Below are 26,442 nucleotides of genomic sequence, written 5' to 3'. Positions count from 1 at the left end.
ATGGACAACAACTGATAAGTTTATTCACCTCTAATACGTACTCAACACTTACGAATTTCTCATCTTGTTTATATGGATACAAGTAAAGACTTTTGTCTTTACTTAAAAAAAATCTTTTTAGCTAAACTACTATCCATTGGCCTCTTCACTTTAGAATAAGTTATTCTTGATTATCTTACGTACAAAACACTGAAATGATACCTCATTCTTACTATGATACACAAAAATGAATCAAAGACTAAATTGTTTTTGTTTTAATCATTGTCCTTTGTTTAAAACCATTTGTGTTTTGAGCTGTTATGTTCTTTTGTATGTAAGTTTAAAAGCAACTACACATAATTGAGCATTGACACTCTTGATCAGACATGCATGTACACATATAAATACACACTCATAGCACCAATTCAAGAAGTCATTATAACATAGAGATATACACCATGTGCATATAATGCATAAAAGCTAACATAAGGTGGTAAATAGAGAAGCCACATGTTGGAATTGTGCTTGTTAATCAGTTTAATTCTTAGATTCCATGCACTGATTAATCTACGAAGTGAAAGCTGAAAGTTGCTATTTAGTAATTTTGGGCTACTTCCCCCCGCCTCCCCCTCCCCTTCCCTTCCCCTTATATATGAACATCCCTCAGTCCCCTCTTGCAATTGTACATTGCCTGCCATCCTTTCACTATGCAGAGAATGATAATTATCTGGTCAGATTTGCAGCTAGCTTTTAGAGCACAGACTTGATGCACTTAATGCGTAACCTTAAGATTGATCAGAGTTATGTCTGATCACTTTAATAAATTTTGATCCCTCTAATTATTGTTGCCTGCTGACAAAGTAGGAACAGTTTGAAAGGCGTTCATACAGCCGTGATCCACCCCTCCTTTATCATGACTGGAGCACTAATAATTTTGTCCCACATTGCTTGTTACAATTAATTGAATCTTGATTAAAAGAATGAAGACTATTTTCATGAACATAAAGGAGACAGTATTTTATGCACATTAATTAAATTGGCATGCTTATTGCTAATCCCCTGCTCCTTTCAGCAATACAACAGCCCTTATCAAGAATGGATGACATACAAATATCCAACTTATTTTACTTTTATTGCACATCGGACGCAAGTAAAGCCCCCTGCCCTCCTTATACTATGCAAAGTATGAAGCAGAGGATGATGTATCTGTTAAGATCTGCAACCATGGCACAAGACACACATGTTTAAAGAAAACATGAAAAACTTCGTGCATAAAATGTAAGCCACCATTATTATCTCGTACCTCCAATTGTTCCTCATTGAACATAGACTTTTGAATGGCCCAAGTATCTGCATGCGTTCGTCGAAACTCTGATAAACATTTGCGGACCGTTTCTCTAACTGCTGCTGAGTTTTCATTTGAAAACTGAGCAAGGGTTGTCACTACTTCGGGAAGCCAGCTGGTAAAAACGATGTTCAAGAACATCATTAGTATGTTTCAGGTCTTCCTGTCCAATTGAGCACTCTAACGAAAAGACTAATATTTTTTGATTAATCTTCTTACCCTGGCATATCGTAGGGAACTGATTGCACACATGCACTCAAGCCTAATACCAGAGCATGAACATCAGTGGCAGTTCCACTATTCACTAACCTTCTTCCTCTGCAAGAGTACATGAACAGGATTGAGAATCATAGCATCTAATTATGAAGAAAGAAAGAAAGAAGATGTCTTCTAAAGGTTGAAGTCAGCCTATGAGGCAGAATAGTGTACACATGTTTTTCCTCCGGATATCCAGAAAAAGAGAGAAAAGTGCTGAAAATAACATGCTACAAAATAAAATAGACTGATACGGGGGTGTGTATGCACGTGTATAATGGAGCTCTAATACTAATGAACGTGAAAGTAGAGAGCATCAAACACCAACAAGCTGACCATAGGTAGTCCCCACTTCTACTTGTGCAAATAAAAGAGAAGTAGGCACATGTTCATAACCTGAAACAAATTCTACAGCCAAAAGATAAATTCCTACCGTTTTGATTTCAAATACTCCCTCGCGGTTTTAATTTGCTCCTCATAGAAGCCTTTGAATAGTTGTTCATCAAAGCCCTTTATCATTCCAATTAAAGTCATGGAAGCTAATTCCTTGACCTGAAAACAAAAGCACCAAAGATACAGAGATTGCCAAAACCTGAAGCACATAGAACGAGCAACAAAAAATCCAAGGCACTGACCTCGACTTGAGGATCCGAGAGTAGTTTCTTTACTTCATTCCAAATGTTTGTCAAGCTTTCCATTGATAATAAGAAAGTGTGCCTAAACCATTGGGAAGTGGAAATTTGTGAGCTTTATGTATTGTATCACTGTAACAACTGCAAAACCGATTGAAAGAGAACTACCTGTACACAAACGATTGCAAAAAACTTAAGCTTGCGATTCGAGTGTGCCAATTACTGTCGTTAGCCGCTCCTATGAGAGCAGATACTGATTTTGAAACATGAGTTGCTGGAAACACTTGAAACTTCAAAAACTGTGCTGCTACTTTTGCCAAAGATGATAGATCTTTATGAGAAGTCTCCTGTTTTCATCGTTCAACAACTATTCAGTAGAAGCCTATGTGCATACCGACAACTTGCTACAGTTTAGGGATGTGAGACAAAAAAGAGCACTGTCAACATCTAGTATATGTCATCTATCCAAATAGGCTCTGAGCATGAGACCGTTGATAAAATTGTCAAACAAACAAAGGGTCAATCAATTTAACAAAATGAACCAGATGCTGTCTGCAAAGGAAATTTGCCGAGAGCTTTTGGAGTACAATGCTCTGTTACCTGGTGTATTTACATATTTGTATTGAAGAAAAGGAAAAACAGGAATTGAGAAAAATAAAGAAAATGCAGTAATGTAAGCGTACTGTTACATAAGCCCATGTACACCAGCCACGCCCCAATCCTTGTGTGATCTGAAGACTGTTTTGTTCATCACTGTATATATTTTTAGTAGCAAACAGTTTCAGTAGTATCAGAATTCAATAAATTGCTCTTATATGGCAGCCTAATCCAGTTGTAGATACAAGACTTTCATCATGGCATCAATTCCTCCTGTCAGCCACCAGGAGGAGTTGGGAGTATAAAGAAGTGGAAGTCACTCTTGAAGAGGGGGTAGGAGTCAAGGAAGGAAAGGAGCAGGTTGGAGACAATCATGATCAGAAAGGATATGGCTTCACTAATCCAGATAGTGCTGCTGAGAGGAAAATTGAGGTCAATAACCTCATGGACAACTTTCTGGAATATTGCAAAGATCCCAGATATGCCACAAGCATATGAAGAACCAAGTCATCAGAAAAGAGACCAGGCAATGGAAGGAGCAAATGAAATGAAATGAAAGAGAACCAATCCATTTCCAAAGATCAAAGCTACGGTAAATCATACAAAGACATCTAGTTTTAAGGATGATACTTAGTTTTGTGCCATCAGCAGTAGCAACAGCTTTTCAGGCTACACCTTTTGATCAGCTGACTCCTTTGGAGGGACCAAAGGATTACAAGGAAGGTGGATAAAGTTTTTAGAGTGGCCTTCATTCCGGATGGCTTGCCTATGGGGATCACTCACTAGTTGTCCTAGTTGTGGGCACGTAGAGAAGACTAAACGACATTTTCTATGGGACCCCGGCAGAGTAAATTTTGGTCAAACTTCTTTGACTGTTGCCTACTCTACTTCTAGACAAAACACAGCATTTATTTGAAAAGCAACGGCTTGGTTAGTGCTTTCAAGTCCTGATCTTGACTATGAGGCTGAGCCAGGTAGTCTAGCCCTTCAAATTCAGAACGGATGCTCGTCAGTGCATCATGGCGGATCTATCATCAGCGATTTGGGCCCCGAAGCGTGATCTACGCTGGAAGTTGATCAGCAGCCTCGCCAATAGTTTATTTGGAGGGCTTGATGCTTCCGACTCTTTGAGGGGCGACCCAAGTCTTCGGAAGTAAACATCAGGGCTTTTTGGCTAGAGTTGTTCCGCACACTCGACAGATGGCGCAATCGCACACAGGGCAAAGCAGATTAAGCAGAGAGACTCTATGAGGCCTCCATCAGCCTCTGGCAGTCAGGTCTCATCTTTATGGTGGACCATGGCATCCGCTGGTAATACCGGTACATTCATCCTCACGATTTCTCACAAAAAATCAAGTACAAAACACGCTCTTTTCTAGGACCTTTTTGATTTCTACAAAAGATATAAGAGAGGCAGTATCACCCTCTTCACCTGCATCTATCACATGCTCAAGGTTACACAAATCAATGAATGTGTGCTTCGGCTCACAAAGCAATACATTACAACCATTAACAGGAGCAGCAAGAGAAATTTATTGATCCAAATCGCCCTGAATGTGTGTAGTTTTCCAAGGATTGGTGTCAGTTGAGCCTCTTTACCAACCAAAACAAATCCTGCTTCAATTTGAAGACCCTTATCTCCTACATCAATGCAAAAGATCCCCCAACTTTTGTATACAACTCTGACTTCATCAGCATGCGGTGCATCTTGCTTTACATTAGGAATCATCTGCAACGTTCGCTTTGTATTCTTATCTTACTCTTGTAATTCTTCTTGCAACAACAAATTATTGCGATGTGTGACAAGCACAGCACTTCCCTCAAGCATGTACTCTTTCTTTTGCCTCTAGAGTAAGCCCATGGGTTGCTTGTTTGAATGAACTCTTCTTGAAAGGCTTCTTCCCAACTTCAGAAGTTGATTTAGCAAAGATTTGCTCCAGTTTTGTTGGTCGCCCAGAATTTACAGCTTATGACCAGCCTTTCTTTATCTTTTGTGGATGCATCATCTTTACCAGATTGCAATCTTTTAATTTACGACAGCTCCTTGGCAAGAGCTGGACCTATAAGCTGAGGTACAGTATTCTTAGGATGCAATTATCTTCCTTTTGCATAATCTGGAAGTAGTGTTCCTATGAACCTTCTCTTCCTTTCTGCATCCGAGGCAAAAAGGGCAAGGGCATTTAATTTTTTTTTGCATGGGACATGTGTTCATGAAGTGAAAATGACCCAGTATGCAACCCATGACTTGATATGTAAAAATTAAGTTGTTCAGCTCAAAACTGCACATTTGCCACATCAAGCATCGCTTGTGACTTTTATGCACATTTCAAATTGACTTGAGGGTTCCTCTCTACCTTCGTTCATTCTTTGACTTTTTGAAGTATGCTCATTGTTCTCCAACAAAAGGGTGCGGTGCGCTGAATCACATTGTGCTCACCTACACCTTCATCACGAGCAAAATATGCAGAGGCTGGTTCCACAAGTTGCATGAATAGCTGCCTGGCAATAATCTCAATGCCGTACTCTATGTATGGCTGCCTTCTCTGGTGCCATAAAATTTTGCACCTATTATTTCTTGTGGTAGAACTTAAATTCTCTCTTACGCCTAAGGAAGCTTTTCAACACAAAACCTTCATCATTTGGCACCTTTCCTTATCTTTTGATAGTTTGCTTTCTTGTTCCTATCACTTCAGCATCAGAATTGCCATACCTTGCAGTGTGCACACTCGGTGTTCCTCTCGTATTCCACAATGAGAACGTGGATGATCTTCATTCAATCTCTCTATTCTTCCCACTCCTAGTGCACAAATTCCCTTCCATCACATCTCCAAGTAAGGAAGCCACAATCTATGCCAGCACATGGGACACGAGAATTCTATAGAAGAGTAGACTAAACAAGGTCTTTGCAGAAAAACACATTGAACAGCTGAAATATCCAATTTTAATGTAATTCTTTGCAACCAAACTCTTCCATTGCAAACACAGGCTGAAGAAAGAGCTTCTACATGTTTTGAACGAAGAAGGAATTATGAGAAAAACTCAGAAAAATAGAGAATTCATCAAGATGGTTGACTGTTTTGATTGAAAACAGCCACATATAGTAAGAAACGAGGCGTAGAATGATAAAACGAGACCTCCCAAGGGTCCATATGGCTATGGTTATGACAAGCTTCAAGAAGCTAAATGCTAAAAAATAAGAATTTTCAGACTTCAAAAATGCAGTTTAAACTCCTGAAATCTCTTAAAAATACTTGATTTAAATTTGTTGCATGTTCAAATTCTCATTTAGGACAATGGTCTTTAAGTTTAGTCTGGACACAAAGCTCTGTCCACAGTAAAGATGAGTGTGAATACTCATTATATTAAAACTCTTAAGTGAGAATTTTGGTTGCTCAAGGCCCTAGTCTAGGATTAGGCTTTACTTACCACTTGCTCGCAAAGCACAAAAACATGTTAAAAAACCGCATAAGCACAATTTCAGACGGATGTCCCCATCTTCTGAAACTATTCACGGCATCAATGCAAGTAAGCACATAAATATGCCATGCAATGCAACATCAATACAGACACTCCCAGAAGAGGTTGTTCGCTTGTGAATACAAGGCAATAGACCCTGAAGAAAACTAGCCTCCAAGGCCATTTCTGGACATGTGGATGCAAACATAAGTCCCACAAGAAAGCTTTATCCATTAATCTGTGAATGAACTCGAGGTTCAAGTTACAACGGAACATAAAATATAAGAACACCTGAAAAGAGTTACCAAACTATGAGGAACGTCATTTCATATCCCTATTACACACATAGCATATCCCCATCACAGGCATAGCACAAGAAACGATGATCCGGTAAAAATATGACACACATACTTTGCAGCCACCAAACATTGCATAATGCTTTCTAGAATTAACTTGACTCAATCCGAGAACATTGAGCTGTCATGGCTTGTTTCATAATTTAGCGCAAACTTGATTAGGATTGAAAAGCTTGACATAAACAGAATGAGAATGCCCAGACTGATATGTTCACCATTGTGGCCCTCCTACAAAGATAGTGTAACTTCGATGAAGAAATGAAAGTTCAAAGAAACCCACTAATGAAAGTTTTGATTTTCTGCTTGATTAAGGAAAGCCCTAAATGTTTCTTTTCACATAACCTCGCTGCCAGCCGCCTCAACCTCCGCCATGTCCTGCTTACTCTTGCCTGCCTGCACCTCCATCAGCTCTCTAACCCTACCCCTACCAATTCTATGAAGCTTTTGTATGCTGGCCTTTTCCAGCCTGAAGAGCCATCTGACATCCTCAGCTCATTCACTGCTTTCACAGATGTCCCAGCCTTGCATGCCACTGTTCAACCATTGCCGCCAGAAAATAAAGCAAGCTACAATTGTGGCCTAATTATGTTCCAGCCTGCGAAGTCTTTTATGCACCTTGATACTTTCTCTGCTCTCTTATAGCATTGGCATCTGCCAAGCTACCTGGAAGCCTCTTCTAAGAGTAGGAGATTCGAGGACGACGTCCTTGATATACACTTAGACAGTGCAACCTATTTTTTGTCTGGTAAGACTATAATGCATTAACGAACTAACTTCTATCGCATTTCTCACAAACATAAACACAATCACTCCTCTCCACAGCTGACAGTGGTGCTTCAAAAAATGAAGGCTACCCTCCTTTGCTAAGTTAGCCGTTTGAGAGAAGAAAACGTGCAATTTAATGTTGTGCAAAAGAATACAAAGGATTGTTGATAGTCAAGGACAAAACATATCAGAATGTTTAACATCAAGATTTAAACAAAAAGGTTAGCAGTCCAACCCAAGAGACAAACAAAAAAACTAATGTTTACAAAAGCCACACCTGCAGAGAAAGTACAGGTTGAAGTAACTCGACCACAACATCCATGAAGGCTTGTGAACGGCCAGATTTCATTATTGAGACAAGGAAGTACAGGACCTGAAAAATATGCAAAATTTCAAATGATGCTAGAGGCAATTTGGCAAAAGATAATAAGACAGCAAGTAGCCAGAAGAGCAGATTCTCACAACTGAAGAAAAAGTAAAGAGCTTGATATGACGTGGGGTGCTTACCGTTTCTGTGAATCGAATAGCATTTTGTAAATCATCACCTTTTTGAATGATGTTCCCACCATTTGCAGCTGCCAATACGGTCCCCATAGGTTCAATTCCTTCATTTGCTTGCATTGGAACTCTCTGACACTTGACAGCGTTTACAAGAGTCTGACTTGTTATGAAGGCTTTCCATTTAGTTACATCTACTGCCTCTAGATCCACAACTTTCAATTCTCTCTTGTATCCTGAAACACTGTGCGCTTCAAGATTCCCACCAGCTAGGCAAATAGCCAAGCCCACTACTTCACGCACCTGCACCAGGCATGAAATCAATCAAAGAAGAGGCATCCAGATACACACAAAATGCAGAAAGATTTACTAATGTTGACCTCTGTCCTGCAGTTCTCTGTCTAGCTTATTCCAATTACAAGTACACTTAATAATTCTTGTTCATGTCTTTTGACAGCAAGAACTGTTTTTCAGTAGTCTAGGAAGAGAAGTTATATTTTCACGCACCAAGTAGTCTAACAAGGTAAAACAGCTAATGTCAGAAAGCACACCAACAACAAGGTTTGCAGATTGAGGTTCTGACTACATTGACAGCGATGGGGATAAAGGTGCTCAGTTGGCAGGGACATGGATTCCACTTTTGTTATATGCTGATGACATAGTGTTGATCTCCGAATCCCCAGAAGGAATGCAACGTCAATTGGATGCTTTGCATACGTTTGCCCACGAAAGTGGTTTGTCTGTCAACCTGGGTAAAACCAAGGTTATGGTGTTTAATACCACCCCACAGTGGATTAGGAGGTCAGCACCTACATTCACATACGGCCAGGAGACTGTGGAGTGCACAGAAGCTTACACTTACCTTGGAGCGGTTTTTAGCGGACTTGCATTCTCACTCAGAAGAGCAGCAGAGACCAGACTTACTAGAGCCCACGCAGCATTGGGTAGATTGGAGAGGATGTGTTCGCAGGTTCAGTTTCAGGAGCCCCGGATGAAGCTCTGGCTCTCTGACACCTTGGTGGCTTCAGCATTGCTCTATGGAACCAAGATATGGGGACCTTCACTGGATCACCACGGGAGGCCGGGTCGCTCAGACGGATGGGGGAACATGGAGAAACCTCTCGTCTCTATGATCTCGCGGCTCATTAGAGCCAAGGCATTAGTACCACGGGCCATTATCCGAGCAGAGCTAGCGTCCCCCTGACTCGTGGTGGAGGCGCTCACCAGATCAGTCTCCTTCATAAACCGCACATGGGCACTTCCTAGAAACAGATATGCTCGCATAGCACTTGAATCCTCTCGACAATTAGCCATACAAGGAGATACAACATGCTAGTATGGGGAGATGACATCATGGTTTCAGGCACATGGGTTCAGCATAGACAGGCTGCCACAATTCCATTACTCATTGGATGCACCATCTCTCACTCTTACACAGTCAGAGATCACCAAGCTCATCCGCCAAGACCTGACCCAGCTAGACACTAGGAGGACATGGATACAACCAGCACAGGAATTGGGCACGAAGATGGCTTTCTACAGAGACCACCTCCTCCAGCTTACGGAAGATGGTTTTGTGGCGAGACCCAGATACATGGATACCCACTTGTCTCATGGGATACGATGTGCTATTGGCCAGTTACGCACATCTTCTCACCAGTTGCGGATTGAGACTGAGAGATACAGCGGAGTACCAGCAGAGGACAGGACATGCCCCTTGTGTAACATGGAACCTGAGACAGAGCTACACTATACATGCCGCTGCCCCGTCTACTACGAGATACAAGGCCGCTTCCATTGCTTGTTCAGAGAGGACTTTGGACCACTCTCAAGAGTCATGGGATACGAAGATCAGAGATGTCTGGGTTTGTTCTTGCTCGAGCTGCGCAGACACAAAGATAGCCTGATGAATGGGGAGGCTAGCCAGTCTCAAAGACGGATCACAGACTTCTTCAGAGCAGACACGGGACAGCCGCAAGAGCCACTCTCACAGCAGAGCTCCCCCTCGTCTCACACCAGAGGCACACTGATTGACCGAGCGATTGAACTGGGGAAATCCAGGCGCCCACGAAGACTGCGAAGAACTACAAAGCATCGACGGAGGCTACGACAGAAAATTCGGAGCACGCTGGCCAGGCATGCACGACGCCTGGTCAGACTACTAACCATGGAGGAAATTGATGAGATTCGCCAACGACCGATGCTAGATCTCTTGTGATTCAGCTATCCCAACAAGCCGCCCATTTTTCTGCTTAGTTTTTGCTTGACTCACATCGACCAACTTAGGACCCCATAGTATATATCTCTGTTTTGTATAGTGGTTAGGTTATTTTGTTACTCTGACTTTGTATCAGATCCACCACTTTGTAACTTTCAAGTCTCATAGGTCATTATGGCCTTTTGAAGACGTTAATATAACATTTCATTTCTCTCTTAGACCTCTACATTCTCCGGTATGGCATGCTATAAACAGATACTTGTCACACCCATGTTTACCAAAACCATTTGTGAAGGATTGCCTAAGAGCTAAAGCACTAATACAGTTGTGCTTATATTGAAGTCAAACGAATCTACTATTCTCACTAAATTATTGTACCATCATGACAGCCACACATTGACAACTATACTTAGGTATGAGCAATCTCCATAGGTGGGGCAGCCAGCTCCGCTCGTATGATGTCATGTGGAACTGAGGCCTTGGCTCTAATCAGCCTAGAAATCATAGATACCAAGGGCCTCTCCATATTACTCCATCCAACACTGTCTCACAGATGACACGGTTGAACAACCGTGTCATCTGTGAGACAGTGCTGGATGGAGTAATATGGAGAGGCAACCGTGCAAGCATCTCTGCCAGCAAGTCCCCAGCATGTATAATGTGCTCTGCTACAAAACCCTCATGATCCTGTTCCTGTCTGGTCTTCATCCTGTCAATGGCCTCCTTTACCATCTCAGTGGTAAAGAAGGTGCTCGTAGCCGGCCATGGCTATGGTGGATCTGGTAATGGTGGCTCTCCAGGTACAATATATAATGATGTTGCATACTGCCCCCATATCTCCGTAGAAGTAATCATTGGTGGGGGAGACTGCTCATGGAATAGACGCCAAGCCTCTCTTGAATCTCTACTAAGGAAGAGCTGATATAAATCCTGCTCCATCTAGACCAAGAAAGCTCGCTTCTTCCGTCGTACTAGTCGTCGTGTAGCAATACGAGACTGTCTATAGGTGATCACTCCCAATGCAAGCTCCCGCTGGATCTGAGCTCTCATTTGTCGACACTCCTCATCATACTAGCTGTTCTGAGGCATGTGCCCACAACGACATCTTTGACCAGGCTGAGTGTGTGGGTATGCCTCTGTCCGCTGCCCCATGTAATGTCACTGTTAGCATAGATGTGATCTCCTTCACTATGTATACTGGCTCTAATGTGCATAAAAGTCTACGTATCTCCTGTGCATAGACTGAGTCAGTCTCTGGTGTAAAAGTATAGCGTTGATGTCTATCACCGAGTGAGGCCTGAGATGTATTGTACTCACAAGAGACTGATAATGTCAAAAGTGCATGACTTACTGCTATCCCAACATGCCTAGGCCCCGCTGTAAAATCCTGAATGTGAGAGATAAATCTCGGATGTGTCAGAACATAGTCTAAAGTACTGGCCCCATGTCTGTGTGGAAAACAAGTAAAACCTGTAGATGATGGGAAGGTCGGAGGCCATTTAGTATGGCTAAACTGTGAGTAGTCGTCATCTTTATGAGGTACAAGTTCCATCTCCTCTGGCTCTAGCTCTTTGAGCATCTCCTCTGAGGTGTCGTAGAAAACCGTCTGTGAACTGCCTGTACGGGCATTGAAATCCCCCAATAGTATGATGTCTCCATCCCTAGAGAACTCCCAAATATCATCATCAAGTACAGAGTAAGGAGACTGTCCTCTGGGTGAAGCATACACTGAAGTGCTGGGAGGAAAATAGCATATGGCAATGTACAAGAAACGTCTAGTCTCTACCCTCAGCCTCACCCACATGTATCTGGCCTGATCATCTCTTTGAACTATGTGCAGTAGTGGCTGGAGCTCCTCTCTGAAAAGAATTGCTAGACCTCCTGATCCGCTAGTCCCATGCTCAAATCTGGTGCATGTCCGGCAAGCTGTCTCCCATCTGTATCCTGATATATGCGGCATCAATTGTCCTGGAGCCTAATGAGTCTCTGAGTAGAAAACAATGTCTCTCTCTCTCTGAAGTTGTTCTCAAAGCCCCACACCGAGAGAGAGAGAGAGAGAGAGAGAGAGAGAGAGAGAGAGAGAGAGAAATGAAATGAAATGAAATGAAATGAAATGTTATATTAACGTCTTCAAAAGGCCAAAATGACCTATGAGACCAATCAGTTACAAAATAGTGAATCTAATACCATGTCTGGGTACAAAAGAACTAGAAAAGAACTAGAAGTGGAACAAAATACTACTACTACTACTACAATCTAAAACTACGTGGGTGTAGCAGCTGATACAATAGGTACCCGGTAAACTGGATGTAACAGTGTGTGAAACAAAGATGGAAGAAATGGTGAGGATCCATCCTCATCTGCACTCTGGATGTCGAGAGAGTATGGCTCGAATCTTCTGTTGTAGTCTCCGTCGATGCTGTGTAGCTCCTCTCCTCAGTCGCGGTCGTCTGTATCTCTGTAGCTCCAATGCTCGGTCGATGAGAGTGCCAGTAGTGGTCGAATGAGTGTGGGACGAGCTCTGCAGTGGTGGCTGCTCCTCTGGCTGTCCCATATCTAGTGAAAAGAAATCTGTAATGTGTCTCTGAGACTGCCTCTCTCTAGCTCTCCCCAGTAAAGTGTCTCTATACCTGTGTAACTCAAGTAGATATAGTCCAAGACATCTCTGATCCTCATAACTCATGACCCTAGATAGAGGACCAAAACCCTCTCTGAATAAGCAGTGGAAACGCCCCCGTATCTCATAGAACACTGTGCAATGACATATGTAGTGCAACTCTGTCTCTGGCTCTCTCTGGCATAATCGGCATATCCTGCTGTCTGCTGGTATCCCTCTGAATCTACCGGTCTCAATCTCGAGCTGATGTGAGGATGTGCGTATCTGACCAATGGCACAACGCAAACCATGAGACATATGTGTGTCCATGTAGCTGGGTCGAATCACAAACCCATCTCCTGTGAGGTGGAGAAGATGCTCTCTATAGAAAGCCATCTTTGTGCTCAACTCCTGAGGCGGCTCTATCCATGTCCTCCTGGTGTCGAGCTGGATCAGGTCCTGACGAATGAGTCTAGTGATCTCCACCCGTGTAAGAGACAGCGAGGGTGCCTGAAGAGAATACTGGAAAGGGGGCAACCTGTCCATGGTGAAGCCATGCGTCTGAAACCATGAAGTCATCTGTGCATACCAGCATGAAGTGTCCCCCTGTAGAGCTAACTGTCTGGAAGACTCAAGGGCCAATCTAGCATATCTGTCTCTAGTAGTATCCCATAGGCTGTGCACAAAGGACACTGATCTGGTAAGCGCCTCAATCTCCATGGGGGGGGCAGCTAGCTCTGCTCGAATGATCGCGTGAGGTACGGAGGCCTTGGCTCTAATCAATCGGGAGATCATAGATGAAATGAAATGAAATGTTATATTAACGTCTTCAAAAGGCCAAAGTGACCTATGAGACCAAGAAGTTACAATGTGGTGGATCTGATACAAAGTCAGAGTAACAAGATGACAAAATAAAATACTATGGAATCCTAGACTGCTGGTAGTGGACTAAGCAGCTAAAAGCTGATATAGATCTTGCTCGAGTTGAGCCAAAAAAGCCCTCTTCTTCCGCTGCACCAGGCGTCGGAAGTCAATCTGTGAGTGACGTCCCCCAAAAGCACCTCCCTTTGAAGTCTGGCTCTAGTCTGGCGGCACTCCTCATTGTACCAACTATTCTGAGGCATGCTCCCTGATCGGCGGCTCTGCTCAGGCTGGGTGTGCGGGTATGCTTCTGCTGCTGCATCATGTAATGTCTGTGTCAGTATAGTAGTTAGCTCCTCGAGAGGTCGCCCCGGGTTCTCAGTGCATAGGTGTCTGTAGATCCCGTCCATGTATACAGAATCCGTCTCGCGTGTGAAGGTGTAGCGAGTAGGGGCTACTACCCGTGGCCTGTGTGCTATACTGAACTGGAAGGAGATGGTCATCGACACCAGAGCATGATCCGCTACCACCCCGACCGGTCTGGGCCCAACTGTAACATCTTGGATACTAGAGATGAGATTCGGCTGTGCCATGACATAGTCCACTGTGCTGGCTCCATGTCTGTGTGGGAAGCATGTAAAACCTTCCGCAGCAAGAAATCTCTGTAGGCCGTTCAAGATGGCCAATCCATGTGCGGTGCCCATGTCTATCAGGTGTTGCCCATACTCAGTATAATCCACATCATGTGATAGTCTGGACAGGCCTGCCTCTACAACATCTACCTCTCTTAGCATCTCCTCTGAAGTATCATAAAACACTGCCTGGTGATGGGCAGTCCTAGCATTGAAGTCCCCTAGGGTGATAATGTCACCATCCCTAGAAAACTCCCATATGTCATCATCCAAAATAGAGAAAGGGGACTGTCCTCTGGGTGATGCATAAACTGATGTACTCGGGGGAAAGTAGCAAATAGCTAGGTAGAGATATCTGCCTGTCTCTGCTTTCAATCTCACCCACATGTACCTAGCCTGCTCATCCCTGCGGGCTATATGTATCAGTGGCTGCAGATCCTCTCTAAATAACACTGCCACTCCCCTCGAGCCTCGCCCTCTCTGCTCTGAGCGTGTCTCCTGTCTGTAAGCCGTCTCCCACCTGTATCCACTGATGTGAGGCATGGATTGCCCAGGGGCCCGGTGTGTCTCAGAGTAAAAGATGATGTCTCTTCCAGTAAAGCTATCCTCAAAAGCACCCACATCAAGACGCATAGATCCATTACAGTTCTAGGCAGCCACTTTGAGTGTGGTCCCATAAGTCTCGCACCGTCATGTGGAGAGTCGCTCTAGTATTACCACTTTTCCATCTCGGTAAAAGGCAATCTTGCCTTTTCCCCTTGCCGCTCTAATCTCCGGCATTACTTCCTGCATATGAGCGATCTGCGAGAGGGTGAGATCATCCCCGAGAAAGATGCCAGTCTCTTTAAGAGTTGGTCTTTTCTTCAAGAAGGACTTCTTCGCTTCCATGGAGGGAAAACGGAGGATGAGTGCTCTTTCTTTTGAGGTTTCTCTACTACTTCCATTTCTCTTTATGTTGCCCACTCTCCATGCCCTTGTGTGCGTCGGCTCATGAACCCCCATCAAGGCTGTGAGTTCTTTTACTTCTTCGTCCACATTGCCTTTGTCTTTAAGACCGCAAATTCTCACATGTAAAGCACGCACCCGTCTTCTTTGCTCCTCCTCTAGTGTCTGATTAATGATAGTGGGTGTGGACGTGGACGTTATCTCCTTGCCTTTTCCTTTCTTGGCCACCTTGATCCATTTCTCAGCATGATCTGCCTTCTGTTGAGTTTTGGTAAAAACATCCACCCAAGAAGTCGTCATTTCTTTGTGTTGCTCTTCTCCCTCTTTGATGGCCCGTACTTGCTCCTTGATCGTGTTGATTTCTTCGATTACTGAGGGTTGCAATTCGCCCTCTTCCAGTGTGTTTCTTGATTGTGCTTCGGCGAGATCTTTCTTGAGTGACGCAATCTCTTCATCTTGAGTCGTCACTCGGTCTTCCAACGTACTTATCTTGCTCTCTTGGATCAGCACGCGTCCTTCGAGCATGTTTATTGTGCCCAAGTGATTGCGGTTCATCTTGGTAATGGTCTCCGTCATTTCCTCTTTGCACTTTTGAATGGCATCCTCCAGGGGGTCGGCTTTATCGTTCAGCTTCCTCATGCTCGATCGCCGTCCGCAAAGGAGTCACTAAACGTACGTGTGCACCCACACTAGCAGCGAGCGCGGTAGCTGGGCGAGTGGGGGAGCGTGAGGAGGTATGGCAAGGGAGGGGCAGCGATAGAGTAGGGACGAGAGAGAGAGAGAGAGAGAGAGAGAGAGAGAGAGAGAGAGAGAGAGAGGAGCAATGTTAGAGAACCGAGGTATAGTGTATTTTAACCGGCTGAAATTGCAAAATCCCGGCTCGATTTTGAGCTCGCCTTTAAGAAAACCGGACAAGTTTTAGTGTAAATACCAGCAAAAGCTTCAAATTTTAACCTAAAAACCTGAAAGCTTTCAAGCTTGCCCTTATTTTCTTCGGATAGGAAAAATGTATTTTTCTAGCCTTGGGGGTGGGTGGACCAGCGCGTAGAGAAAGAAAAAGGGGGGGTGGGGACCAACATGTAGAGAGAGAAAGGGACAGTGATCGCGTAGAGAGAGAAAGGGGGGGGACAGTGATCGCGTAGAGAGAGAAAAAAGGGGGGGACAGTGATCGCGTAGAGAGAGAAAAAGGGGGGGACAGTGATCGCGTAGAGAGAGAAAAGGGGGGGGGGGACAGTGATCGCGTATAGAGAGAGAGAGAGAGAGGGGGGTGAACCCTAGCGATGGGGTTTGCCTCCCTTGCTTGCTGCTTGCTTCGAGCTCTGCTTGCGCTGAGTGCTGCTGCGCCTGCGTCAGTGTCTCGAGAGCTAGAGAGAGAGAGAGGGAGAGATCCTGCTGTTCGCTGCTGCAAACTTAAGTGCTTTGCCCACATGCCACCATTCGCGACCTCCTGCTTCCCCTTTCGCGACCTGCATTCTTGCGCGTAAGGGTTTCAAGGCTGCTGCACCTGCGTCAGTGGAGAGAGAGAGAGAGAGAGAGAGAGAGAGAGAGAGAGAGAGAGAGAGAGAGAGAGAGAGAGAGAGAGAGAGAGAGAGAGAGAGAGAGAGAGAGAGAGAGAGAGAGATGAAATGTTATATTAACTTCTTCGAAAGGCCAGAATGACCTATAGGACCAAAACATTACAATTGGTGAATCTGATATCATGTCTGAGTACGGAAATTACAAAGAACTAACACTAAAACACTAGGAAAAAGGAAATAGGAAATGAATTTGAAGCTGATTCGGAATTGAGACGAGATATAGGGGGGAAGGGGTTGTGGGTTCAAATGAAATCCCTCATCGATCTCTGTCGAATCTCATTAACCTTCTCCATGGTCAATACTCCGGTTGGGCGTCTTGCATGTCGAGCTAGAGTGATCTGTATCTTCTGTTGCAGCCTTCGTCGATGGTGGGAGATCCCCCGAGGTTGCGGGCGTCTGGATCTGCCTAGCTCAGTGGCTCGGTCAAGCAACATACCTCTAGTGTGGGTGGGCTCTGAGATCTGTTATGATGACTGCTCCTCTGACTCTCCCCTAGCTGGTGTAAAGAAATCTGTGATTCATCTCTAAGACTGTCTTTCCCCTAATGTCCTTAGCAAGCTCTCCCTAAGTTTGCACAGCTCTAGCAGGAACAATCCAAGACATCTCTGATCCTTGTATCTCATGACTCTAGAAAATGGTTTGAAACCTTCTCTATACAGGCAATGGAAGCGGCGACGTATCTCATAGTACGCCGAGCAATGACATGTGTAGTGTAGGTTTGTCTCTGGCTCTAAGTTACATAGGTGACATATCCTGGCCCCTGCTAACACTCCTCAAAATCGGCCAATCTCGATCTAGAGCTGATGTGAGGATGTGCGTATCTGCCCAATAGCGCAACGTATCCCATGAAAAGTGCGTATCCATGACCGTCCTCCATGAGTTGGAGAAGATGCTCTCTGTAGAAGGCCATCTTCGTGCCCAACTCTTGTGTCGGCTGTATCCATGTGCTCTTGATATCTAGCTGAATCAGATCCTGGCATATGAGTTGGTGATCTTTGTCCGTATGAGAGACAGGGAGGGTGCATCCAGGGAGTATTGAAACGGAGGCAATCTATCCATGTGTGTTTGAAACCATGCTGTCATCTATCCATACCAACATGCTGTATCGCCTTGTAGTGCTAGTTATTGAGATGACTCCAGGGCAAGCCGAGCGTATCTGTCCGTGGAGAGATCCCATAAACCGTGTATAAAGGATACTGATCTAGTCAATGCCTCCACCACGAGGGGGGAGGGGGGGGGGCTAGCTCGGCTCGAATAATCTCATGCGGCATTGAGGCCTTAGCCCGAATCATCCGAGCGATCATAGATCCCAGAGGCCTCTCCGTACATCTCCATCCATCTGTGTTGCCAGATCTCCCATGGTGGTCTACTGAGGGTCCCCATACCTGAACTCCATAGAGCATAGCTGAAATCACTAGAGTGTCAAAAAGCCAGAGCTTTGTTCGCGGTTCCTGAAACTGAACCTGCGAACACATCCTCTCCAGTCCTCCAAGGCTGCATATGTTCACGTCAGTCTAGTCTCTGATGCTCTCATCAGTTAAAACGCCGGTCCACCGAAGACTACCCCAAGATAAGTATATGCATCTCTGTACTCCACAGTCTCCTAGCCATACGTAAATGTGGGTGCTGACCTCCTAACCCACTGTGGTATGGTGTTGAACACCATAACCTTGGTTTTCCCCAGGTTGACAGTCAATCCATTGTCATGAGCAAATGTATGCAAAGCATCCAAATGGTGCTGCATCCCCTCTGGAGAGTCAGAAATCAACACAATATCATCAGCATATAGTAACAACGGAATCCATGTCTCTGCTAGCTGAGCCCCTCTGCCTCCTTGACGCTCTACATAGTCCGAAAACTCATCCACATACATCCACATGCATCCCATCAACCTTGGCGCCCCTTTCAATATTTCTTTATATTACTTGAACTCGATCGACTTAGGGTTTAGGCTCCTCGGCCAGGATCTGCAAGTTGGCTCCGTTCTTTAGAGGCTTGACACGCCAGCAATTTGTGACAGTTGGAACTCCATCCTCTGCATTCATATTTAAAGGCCCTCGGCCATGAAAAGCAGGTAGGGCCACTATAAAATCCATAGAAATACATTGCCAATTTAGATTCCAAAATTTGCTAAGGTTGTATAACCCATGCCCATTGACTCTTTTTGCTTTATTAACTTGATGACACTTGAAACATTTTGAAACACACTTGTGGACTTCTCTTGAGATTAGGCCACCAAAATTTTCTCGAGTAACTATAAAGTTTTATCTACGCTAGGATGGCCTCCACAAGGACTATAATGCCAATCATGTAGAACTTATGCTCTTAGTTCCCATGCACATAGAACATAAAGCTTCCCTTTCTGTTTAAGAAATCCATTTCCATTAAAAAAACAAAAACCGGACTTGGCTTAGAGCTTGATGAATTAGATGGAACTGCATCATCAAGCTTTACAAACTCGGGATCGATCCTAGAGGTTATTAATTGCAGATAAGGATCTTCTAGATATTCTTCCTTAATTTCATTGAACAGAGTACACAGTAAACCTAATGTTCTGCAGAATGTGTGATAATGTGTCATTGACAACATTATCCTTGCCCCTGTTATACATAATTTCCATGTAAAATTCTACCAACATGGAAATTCTTCCATTTGGACAGCCCATTTAGCTTGACGGCCTCTTAAGTTTGGTTGAGTACAAAAAAACTACGATCTGTGCAAACTTTAGCTCTGCAGCATAAAGATAACAATGCTAAATCTTAAGTGCATGACTGATAGCATAGAATCCTAACTCATGAATAGGCCACTTTGATTGTGGTGACGAAATCTTCTTGCTCTCAAAAGCCATTGGCCGTTCATCTTAACTAAGTATTGCATCAACCTCGACACTACTAGCATCTGCATGTAGATCATAAGCTTTTTAAATTTATACTTTTAAGCACTGGGGCTGAAGCTACTGCTTGCTTCAACCATTCAAAACTCTCTTGTTGCCTGTTACTCCACTAAAGGAACTTTTCTTCGCAACAGATCATTCATAGGGACTGTTATGATTCATGAAAGAGTGAAATTGAACAAATTTACGATAAAAATACGATAAACCCAAAAAGGATCTCAACGTAGTCACATTTTATGGCACTTGCCACGTTAAAGGCACTGCTACTTTCTTCAGATCCATCTTGATCCCTTCAATAGAAATGATATGGCCTAACTTTGCTTGTAACCTAAGCATATCTAGATATCTCTGTTGTCTATACATCGATTAGAGGTAGCTCCGGGACAACTTATCATCCCACAATCTCATGCTCTATGATTCTACCATTACTGCATCTCTTGCAGGTGTCACAGTCTCATTGAATGACATTATGCACAATTGAGCTTCTGAGTAGACATGAGAATATCCTGAGAATCCCTCTCCCACTGATCAAGAATGCATTGCTAGTCAAAGGCATGGTATCAATAGAGATGTAAGGATATAAAGAGAGCCAAAACCAGAAAGACGCAGGGATCCTTGACGATGGCAGTCATAGATGAGATAGAAATAATTTCCTGAAAATAGGTAGCCTGCTGGACAATAGAATCACGAGTCCAACATCCAGATCACCCATGACTGGTCACTTGCATACGAACATATATTGAGATAGCAACATCCTAAATAAGCAGAGTCTTGGGAGCAACGCTGAAACATCTGCCAAGAGCGGCAGCTCATGAATCAATACAAAACAGTCAAGTATCTCGTAGACATGTTTGCCTTGATGCTAGAAACCCCAAGAAATGGGTAGAAAATCCGAGGGCATTGAAGGACTGCTCCATGCCTCCAAACAGTGAACCACAAAATAAAGCTAACCGCAGTGAACCAGGGGGTGCATCCTCTTGCCATGGGCAAAAGGGTTCTGATCTAGGCCATCTTTATATCCTGTTTGAGAATGTCAGACAATCTAAACTGTACTGCAAAGGGGGTCAATCTATCGATCTGGATATCATTATTGGACGTCATCATAGCTGCTAACTGTATGGAAGAGGCCAATGTTAGTCATGGATATCTATGTCAAGCACCCATAACCTGAGAAGAAAAATCCGTGATCAGCCCTCAACTGCCACAGTTTGGTGTGTCACTGATATAGAAACAAAATAACTGGCTGTGATTGTGCAGCAATACTTGCAAAAGTTCGCCATGCTGATTAAGTTTTGCTTCCAAATAGCAGATGAGAGAGATTATATTTCTCCTCTTAACACACTTATGCATTCAAAGGAAAGACTATTCTATACATACATCAGCAGATTTTCCTACACTCTTTGCTGAATACTGTGTATTTCCTAGATGGGATTTTGTACTTGGAAACAAAACAGTACCTGAGGTGCAGGGTGACGTATGAACCTCAGGGCCTCCGATAGCAATTGTTGATTGTAAGCAAGCTCATCTGAATTTTCTCTTGAAGGAGGAATCTCGGAGAGTGCAGCAGAAGCGAATGTGAAATATTTGACAACTGCATTTGAAGATGATGTGAAAGGCAGTGGTTCCAAGAGGGAGCTAAGAACCAATGGTCTGGTCAGAGGAGACCTCCTCCCTAGCTGACCTTTACCTGTTGCTGCAAACCGAATGCATGCAGCCCATTCAGTGATAGTTTCAACAGAAGAATAAAGAAGAAGTTTTTTAAACAAAGGTTGCAGCCATTCATCCCAGGCCTTTAAGATGGAGTGTGTATCGGAATGAAGAAACCCTGCTATGACTTCAGCAGCAGAACACTGCATTCCCCGTTCATCAAGATGATTGACAGCCTCTTGCAGAGGACCACGATAAGCCTCGAGAGTTTCCAAGCCACAAATTTGAACAAGACGCTTAAAAAGCTTGGCACATTTTGATGAAAAGCCATCACCATTCATTACTGTGTCCACTGTTCTTGTCCTTGGCCACAATCTTACATAACCTGGCACCCAGAGCGTGGAAAATGTACTCTCATTAAACATGGAAACTACTCCAGCCATGGTAACCTGTCTCAATCGCGTTTCTCCATCTGAAAAATCGTGATCTACAGAGATGTTTCTAAAAGTTGTATTTCCAAAGTCTCCTTGTGAAAGTATTGACACCAATCTGGGATTTAATGATGAAATAGTTGATTCCTCAGACATTGAATCATTTTCAAAATCAGTATTGGATTCTCTCTTGTTGCAAAACGGTTGCAGAAGGAAGAGGAGAGAGATGATTGACAGCTGGCGGAGTGGTGGGAAATCACTCTTCAAGTTCAGTAAAAAGTGTCCTGTGATAATAGTTGCACACATAAACATATTAGAACCTCTTGAAACACAATCTAGGGAATGGATTATCAAACGTGTACAGGTACATTGTTCTCTTGTGTGTCTTAATGAGTACCTATGATATCATTTTGGGTGTTTGCATCATAAGAACTTTGACAACAGCTTGAGTTAGGACCATGCGCTGATAATAATATGAGCATTCCTTGAGCCATAAGGATATACCTACGGCAAAATCAAGAGCAGGTTTTCTTGTTTGTTGTTGGCAAAACCACCCATAAATGTAGCATAATGTAGTCTAAAGAGATGATTGTATCGCAAACCTCCAATGAGTAAAATCGCTGCTTGCGCAGAAGCTCTGAATCTTTTTGACAATGCTGGCATAATTATCAGAAGATGCAACTACTGCATTGTCTTGATAATTATGTATAGGAAGGCCACCAAAACGCAATACAAACCCCACAAATAACTGGCATAACATAAAACAGGGATAAATTAGCATATAATGAGATGATTCTTAAATTACCTGTTCAAAAATGCTTAGAGTCTACAGAAAAAGACAAAGTCCTAAGACCCTATATGTTCCCTGACTTCAAGACATAAAGACAGTGCCCAGACCTTGACTAAAAGAGATCCATGGGTGACTATGTTTTCCTGTGACTGCACCTTTGCGATAGAAATCTTTCTCAGATAGAGAAACCACAATGGCTCACCAGGACAGCAATGCTTTTGGCTCATTTAATTGGCAACATGATTGAAGGAGGAATAGTGAGCAGTACAAGTTGCCAGCGTGAAGAACTATCTAGTAGATGGTTTATTAGCCTTGAACACCCACCGGGTGAGTCTTACACACAAAAAATGCAGGATTGTTTAAGCTTGTGAACAGCAAAAGTCCCCTTGTCTGGCCTACCTGGAAGCAAGACCCAACATTTTTGTAGTACTTTTACCGTGGATCTGCCTTCCTTCAGTCAAGAGACCATGTTGTATGCCATTGTATTGATTTCCCCAGTTCTCATTATGAGGCAATCAATTATGACTGTTTTCTATATATGTAAATCCCCAGGAGGCAAGCTGTTGACTGTTGAATAGTAGTCAAGACAACCCAGGAAGGAAAGAGATGCGTAGCCACCTTAAGCTAAACTACATCCTTCCATACTTCCGCCTGCCCCTTTTTGGTGCTTAGTTTCTCTCACTGAACCTGATAATAGGCAACATCCTAACTGGCCATTCTAAACAGCAAAAAACAAGATTCCCTAGAAAGAAAGCTGGAGACCCTCTATTCAATCAACTGCCTTTGGAAGAAAAAGCGAAAGAGCTCTGTTTATTGTTCAAAATTGAACACACTCTTTGCCTATCAACTCCAAGGATAAGGCATTTCCCCAACCCTATTATCCCTAATCAACACTACACCCCTCAACCAGTGCTCATGTTGCTAAATTGACTATTTTCTTATTTTCTGAGTAATTTCGATTTAATGAAATTAGGATATTTAAATTTCTGCATTTGAGAATGGTTATGTTAGGAACTGTAGATCTGCAAGAACTGAAAACAGCCATCAGGAACGGACATCTCTCACGTGTCATACGATAGGTGCCATAAAGCATCACAAAGAAGTTGTTCTGTATGTTCGGTAGACCAAGGAGTGGGTATTCCTGATGCGTCAAAGGATGGGTGATGGGAGCACCGGTTACAAAATATTTCATTGGTTTGAGGAGGAAATCTGGACTCAATCAGAGTTACACGTAAAGATGCAAGCACATGAATGAAGATGGGTTCTGAGAAGCTTTGAAGAGATGAAGATACTTTCTAAAAGAGAGTTGCTTTTTGAGTGCTTTCTAGGAAAGCACACACTTTCCCACAAAGGAGTCTATGTTTGCATCTCTTTTGTGCATGAGATTGCATCCAAGGAAGCCTGAGGTGTATTTGTGTAAGCATGGTTTTCAACTCGTAAGTTTTTGGTGAGTTTTGGACAAGTTCAAACCCTTAAGATTTGACTGGCTGCCCACTTATTAAAAAGCACACAAAAACCAAGGCACACCCTCGCCTGGCCAAAATTGGCAACCAACGATTCTCTCTCCCTGCTTTGTTGTTTGATTGATTGAACGAATGCTTGAAAACTGAGTACATTAGGCTCCTTATATAGGAGACGAAGGGACACAAATGAAAAGACATGTCTCATGGTGAAGAGACGTCACATTAGATGTAAAGACACATCCTTTCGACGAAGAGCTGCAACCATTGGACGAAGAGTCGTAGCCGTAGAGCGAAGGGGTGTGACCAGTCGTCAAAGGAGTGTGGCTTTTGGTGAAGAGGCATGTCTCGTGAGCGAAAGGTTGTGACCATCCAAGCGTAAGGATTCTCCTTGGCATGGCACCTTGCGTATCTGCAACTAGGAGTAGATGTAATACTGTAACATAATCACAATCGTGACATTTCCTCCCATTTAAAATGAGAGCCCGTGTCAAAGAAATGACTTTTGATGTTGATAGAACTCTGGAAAAGCATTGAATCTTTGAAAATCTTCAATCTTTGAGTTATTGGAAACCTTTGTCTTGAACCTTTGCTTCTTGAGTCTGAAGACGACTATGCTTTCTTTGATTCTTTGTCTGATGATGATATGCCAATTGCAAGTCATGAAGTGGCAATTTCTGAAGATGACTCTGAAGAATTTTGGGATTCATAATTGGAAGTTGATTACAATCTCAAGCCAAAATCCTCTCCAATGATTAGTAAAGTTGAAGCAATGATTAGTAAAGTTGAAGTTACCCCCTTTGAAGAATGCCTTGAGAAGATTTCCTCTTCACCAAATATTACAATTATTGGAGATTTTGAACCAAAAATCTTACATTGCATGACGAATTTTGAAGATCAACCTCTTGTTGCAGTCAACCTAATTATGTCAGATTCCCATGTCCTTAGCTCTATCTAGTAACAAAGTATCACTTGGAAAAACTTCTTCATCAATAATAATTTTTGCAACTGTATCGGAGATCATATTTGCTTCATAATCCACTGTATCATGCTGTTTGACTTGTACACGTGAGCCTTGAATTACTCGTTCCGCATGATAAAGCCCGTGTAAAATCAATTCACGTCCAATTTTGAACAAATTGATAGTATGTTTCGAAAGCTAATTGCTGGATCGTATTGGAATAACCAATGCTGACCAAGAATAATGTCGTAATAAGATAGAGGCATAACTTCGAAATCCAGTTGATCCGCATAATTTTGAATACCGAAGTGCAACTGAACTGTCTCATCACAAGTCAAAATTGATCCATTTGCTAATTTCACATCATATAAGTGAGATGTCTTCTGAGTTGGTAAGCCAAGCTGAAGCCAAGCTGTCGAACTATCGAAGTGCTGATGAAATTATTCGAGCATCCACTGTCCACCAAAATGTTAATGGAGCGACCAATGAGAGTTCCAAAAAGACTCAAAACTTGCTTTGAGAGAGGCTCCAAAACTGAAGAATTGCACCGAGCATGCTTCATAAAAATAGTTGTATCCTCTGAGACACGAATCGTATTGATCACAGATTTTCCTTTATCCTTAGCAGAATCTGGTTGTTCAGAATTCAATGATGTCTCCGCGTTGGAATTTCTTTTCAGATAAGACGGAGGTGGTCTCTTTGGACATTGATACCATCTATGGTCACCACCACAAATTGTACATAAACAATCCTTCTTTCAAGTCCAAGATGCATTTGACGAAGAGCCTTGCTGAGTATTGGAATGCCAATCTTGAGAAAAATCACGTTCTTTACCACGATCAAGTGGAGGAACATTTGAGGAAGATCTTCACAAGAACCTTGAAGTTGAATAAGGCGCTGTGGCTTGCTGTCTGAACTGAGATTGTTGCTGTTGACTTTGGCTATAGCTTTCTTTGCGATCGTGCTCTGAAAAGCGAGCTGTAGCGCGGATAATGTGTCGTGCTCTCTACAGTGGGTGGTCCTCAGTTCAACAGAGCTCACAAAGACACAACAGCAGACCAGAACATATGACTCGACTATCTCAAAGACTGATACAGACTCTGGCCTGGCAGCACACTCAGCTCCAGCCTAGGACTCACAGGTACAATGGGGTGTCGAGGCTCATGATGTGCAGGGATGGTGAAGATGTGCTCTGTGCATAGACTCACTCTAGACGACTACGTACCAAATAATCAACTGGCCCAAAACGACTACTCATATGTACAACCATAAAGAGCCACCAACGGCTCATAAATGTCCAGTCAGCTAAGTCTATCTCCAAACTGAGTGGTGGTGGTGACCTGGCCACGATGTCCACTAGACCACCATCGGTACCCTGCCATGTGTCACTCCCCAGCCCAAAGGGTCCGTCTAGTGTGAACCAGACCAACTGTAACTAACTGTCCAACTGTCTGTCTGTCCTGTGAAGTGACACTGTAGCCCTGCTACACGAGCGCTATTTGAAGATCTGTTCGTGTCAACTCTCTCTCTCTCTCTCTCTCTCTCTCT

The 26,442-nt window shown here is 43.4% G+C and overlaps 1 protein-coding gene across 1 annotated transcript in view; it reads right to left on the bottom strand.

The window, feature by feature from the left end:
- Window positions 1–755: 755 nt before the first annotated feature.
- LOC147424409 (proteasome activator subunit 4-like) overlaps window positions 756–26,442 on the bottom strand; it is a 239,300-nt gene continuing 213,613 nt past the window's right edge. Inside the window, exons 25-35 of the mRNA XM_086499516.1 lie at window positions 22,286–22,431; window positions 22,081–22,187; window positions 21,063–21,967; window positions 7,893–8,186; window positions 7,663–7,758; window positions 2,380–2,558; window positions 2,215–2,296; window positions 2,013–2,131; window positions 1,544–1,642; window positions 1,283–1,439; window positions 756–1,195 (exon numbers count right to left, since the gene is read on the bottom strand). Of these exons, the coding sequence (XP_086355642.1) occupies window positions 1,154–1,195; window positions 1,283–1,439; window positions 1,544–1,642; window positions 2,013–2,131; window positions 2,215–2,296; window positions 2,380–2,558; window positions 7,663–7,758; window positions 7,893–8,186; window positions 21,063–21,967; window positions 22,081–22,187; window positions 22,286–22,431 (2,226 nt within the window). The 3' untranslated portion in view covers window positions 756–1,153. The remainder of the gene's footprint in view (window positions 1,196–1,282; window positions 1,440–1,543; window positions 1,643–2,012; window positions 2,132–2,214; window positions 2,297–2,379; window positions 2,559–7,662; window positions 7,759–7,892; window positions 8,187–21,062; window positions 21,968–22,080; window positions 22,188–22,285; window positions 22,432–26,442) is intronic.

The sequence above is a fragment of the Adiantum capillus-veneris genome, chromosome 25, assembly GCF_014529385.1.
Source record: "Adiantum capillus-veneris isolate H3 chromosome 25, ASM1452938v2, whole genome shotgun sequence".
Taxonomy (NCBI): domain Eukaryota; kingdom Viridiplantae; phylum Streptophyta; class Polypodiopsida; order Polypodiales; family Pteridaceae; genus Adiantum; species Adiantum capillus-veneris.
The sequence above is the reverse complement of the archived record's forward strand: the minus strand, read 5'-3'. Positions and strand labels throughout refer to the sequence as shown.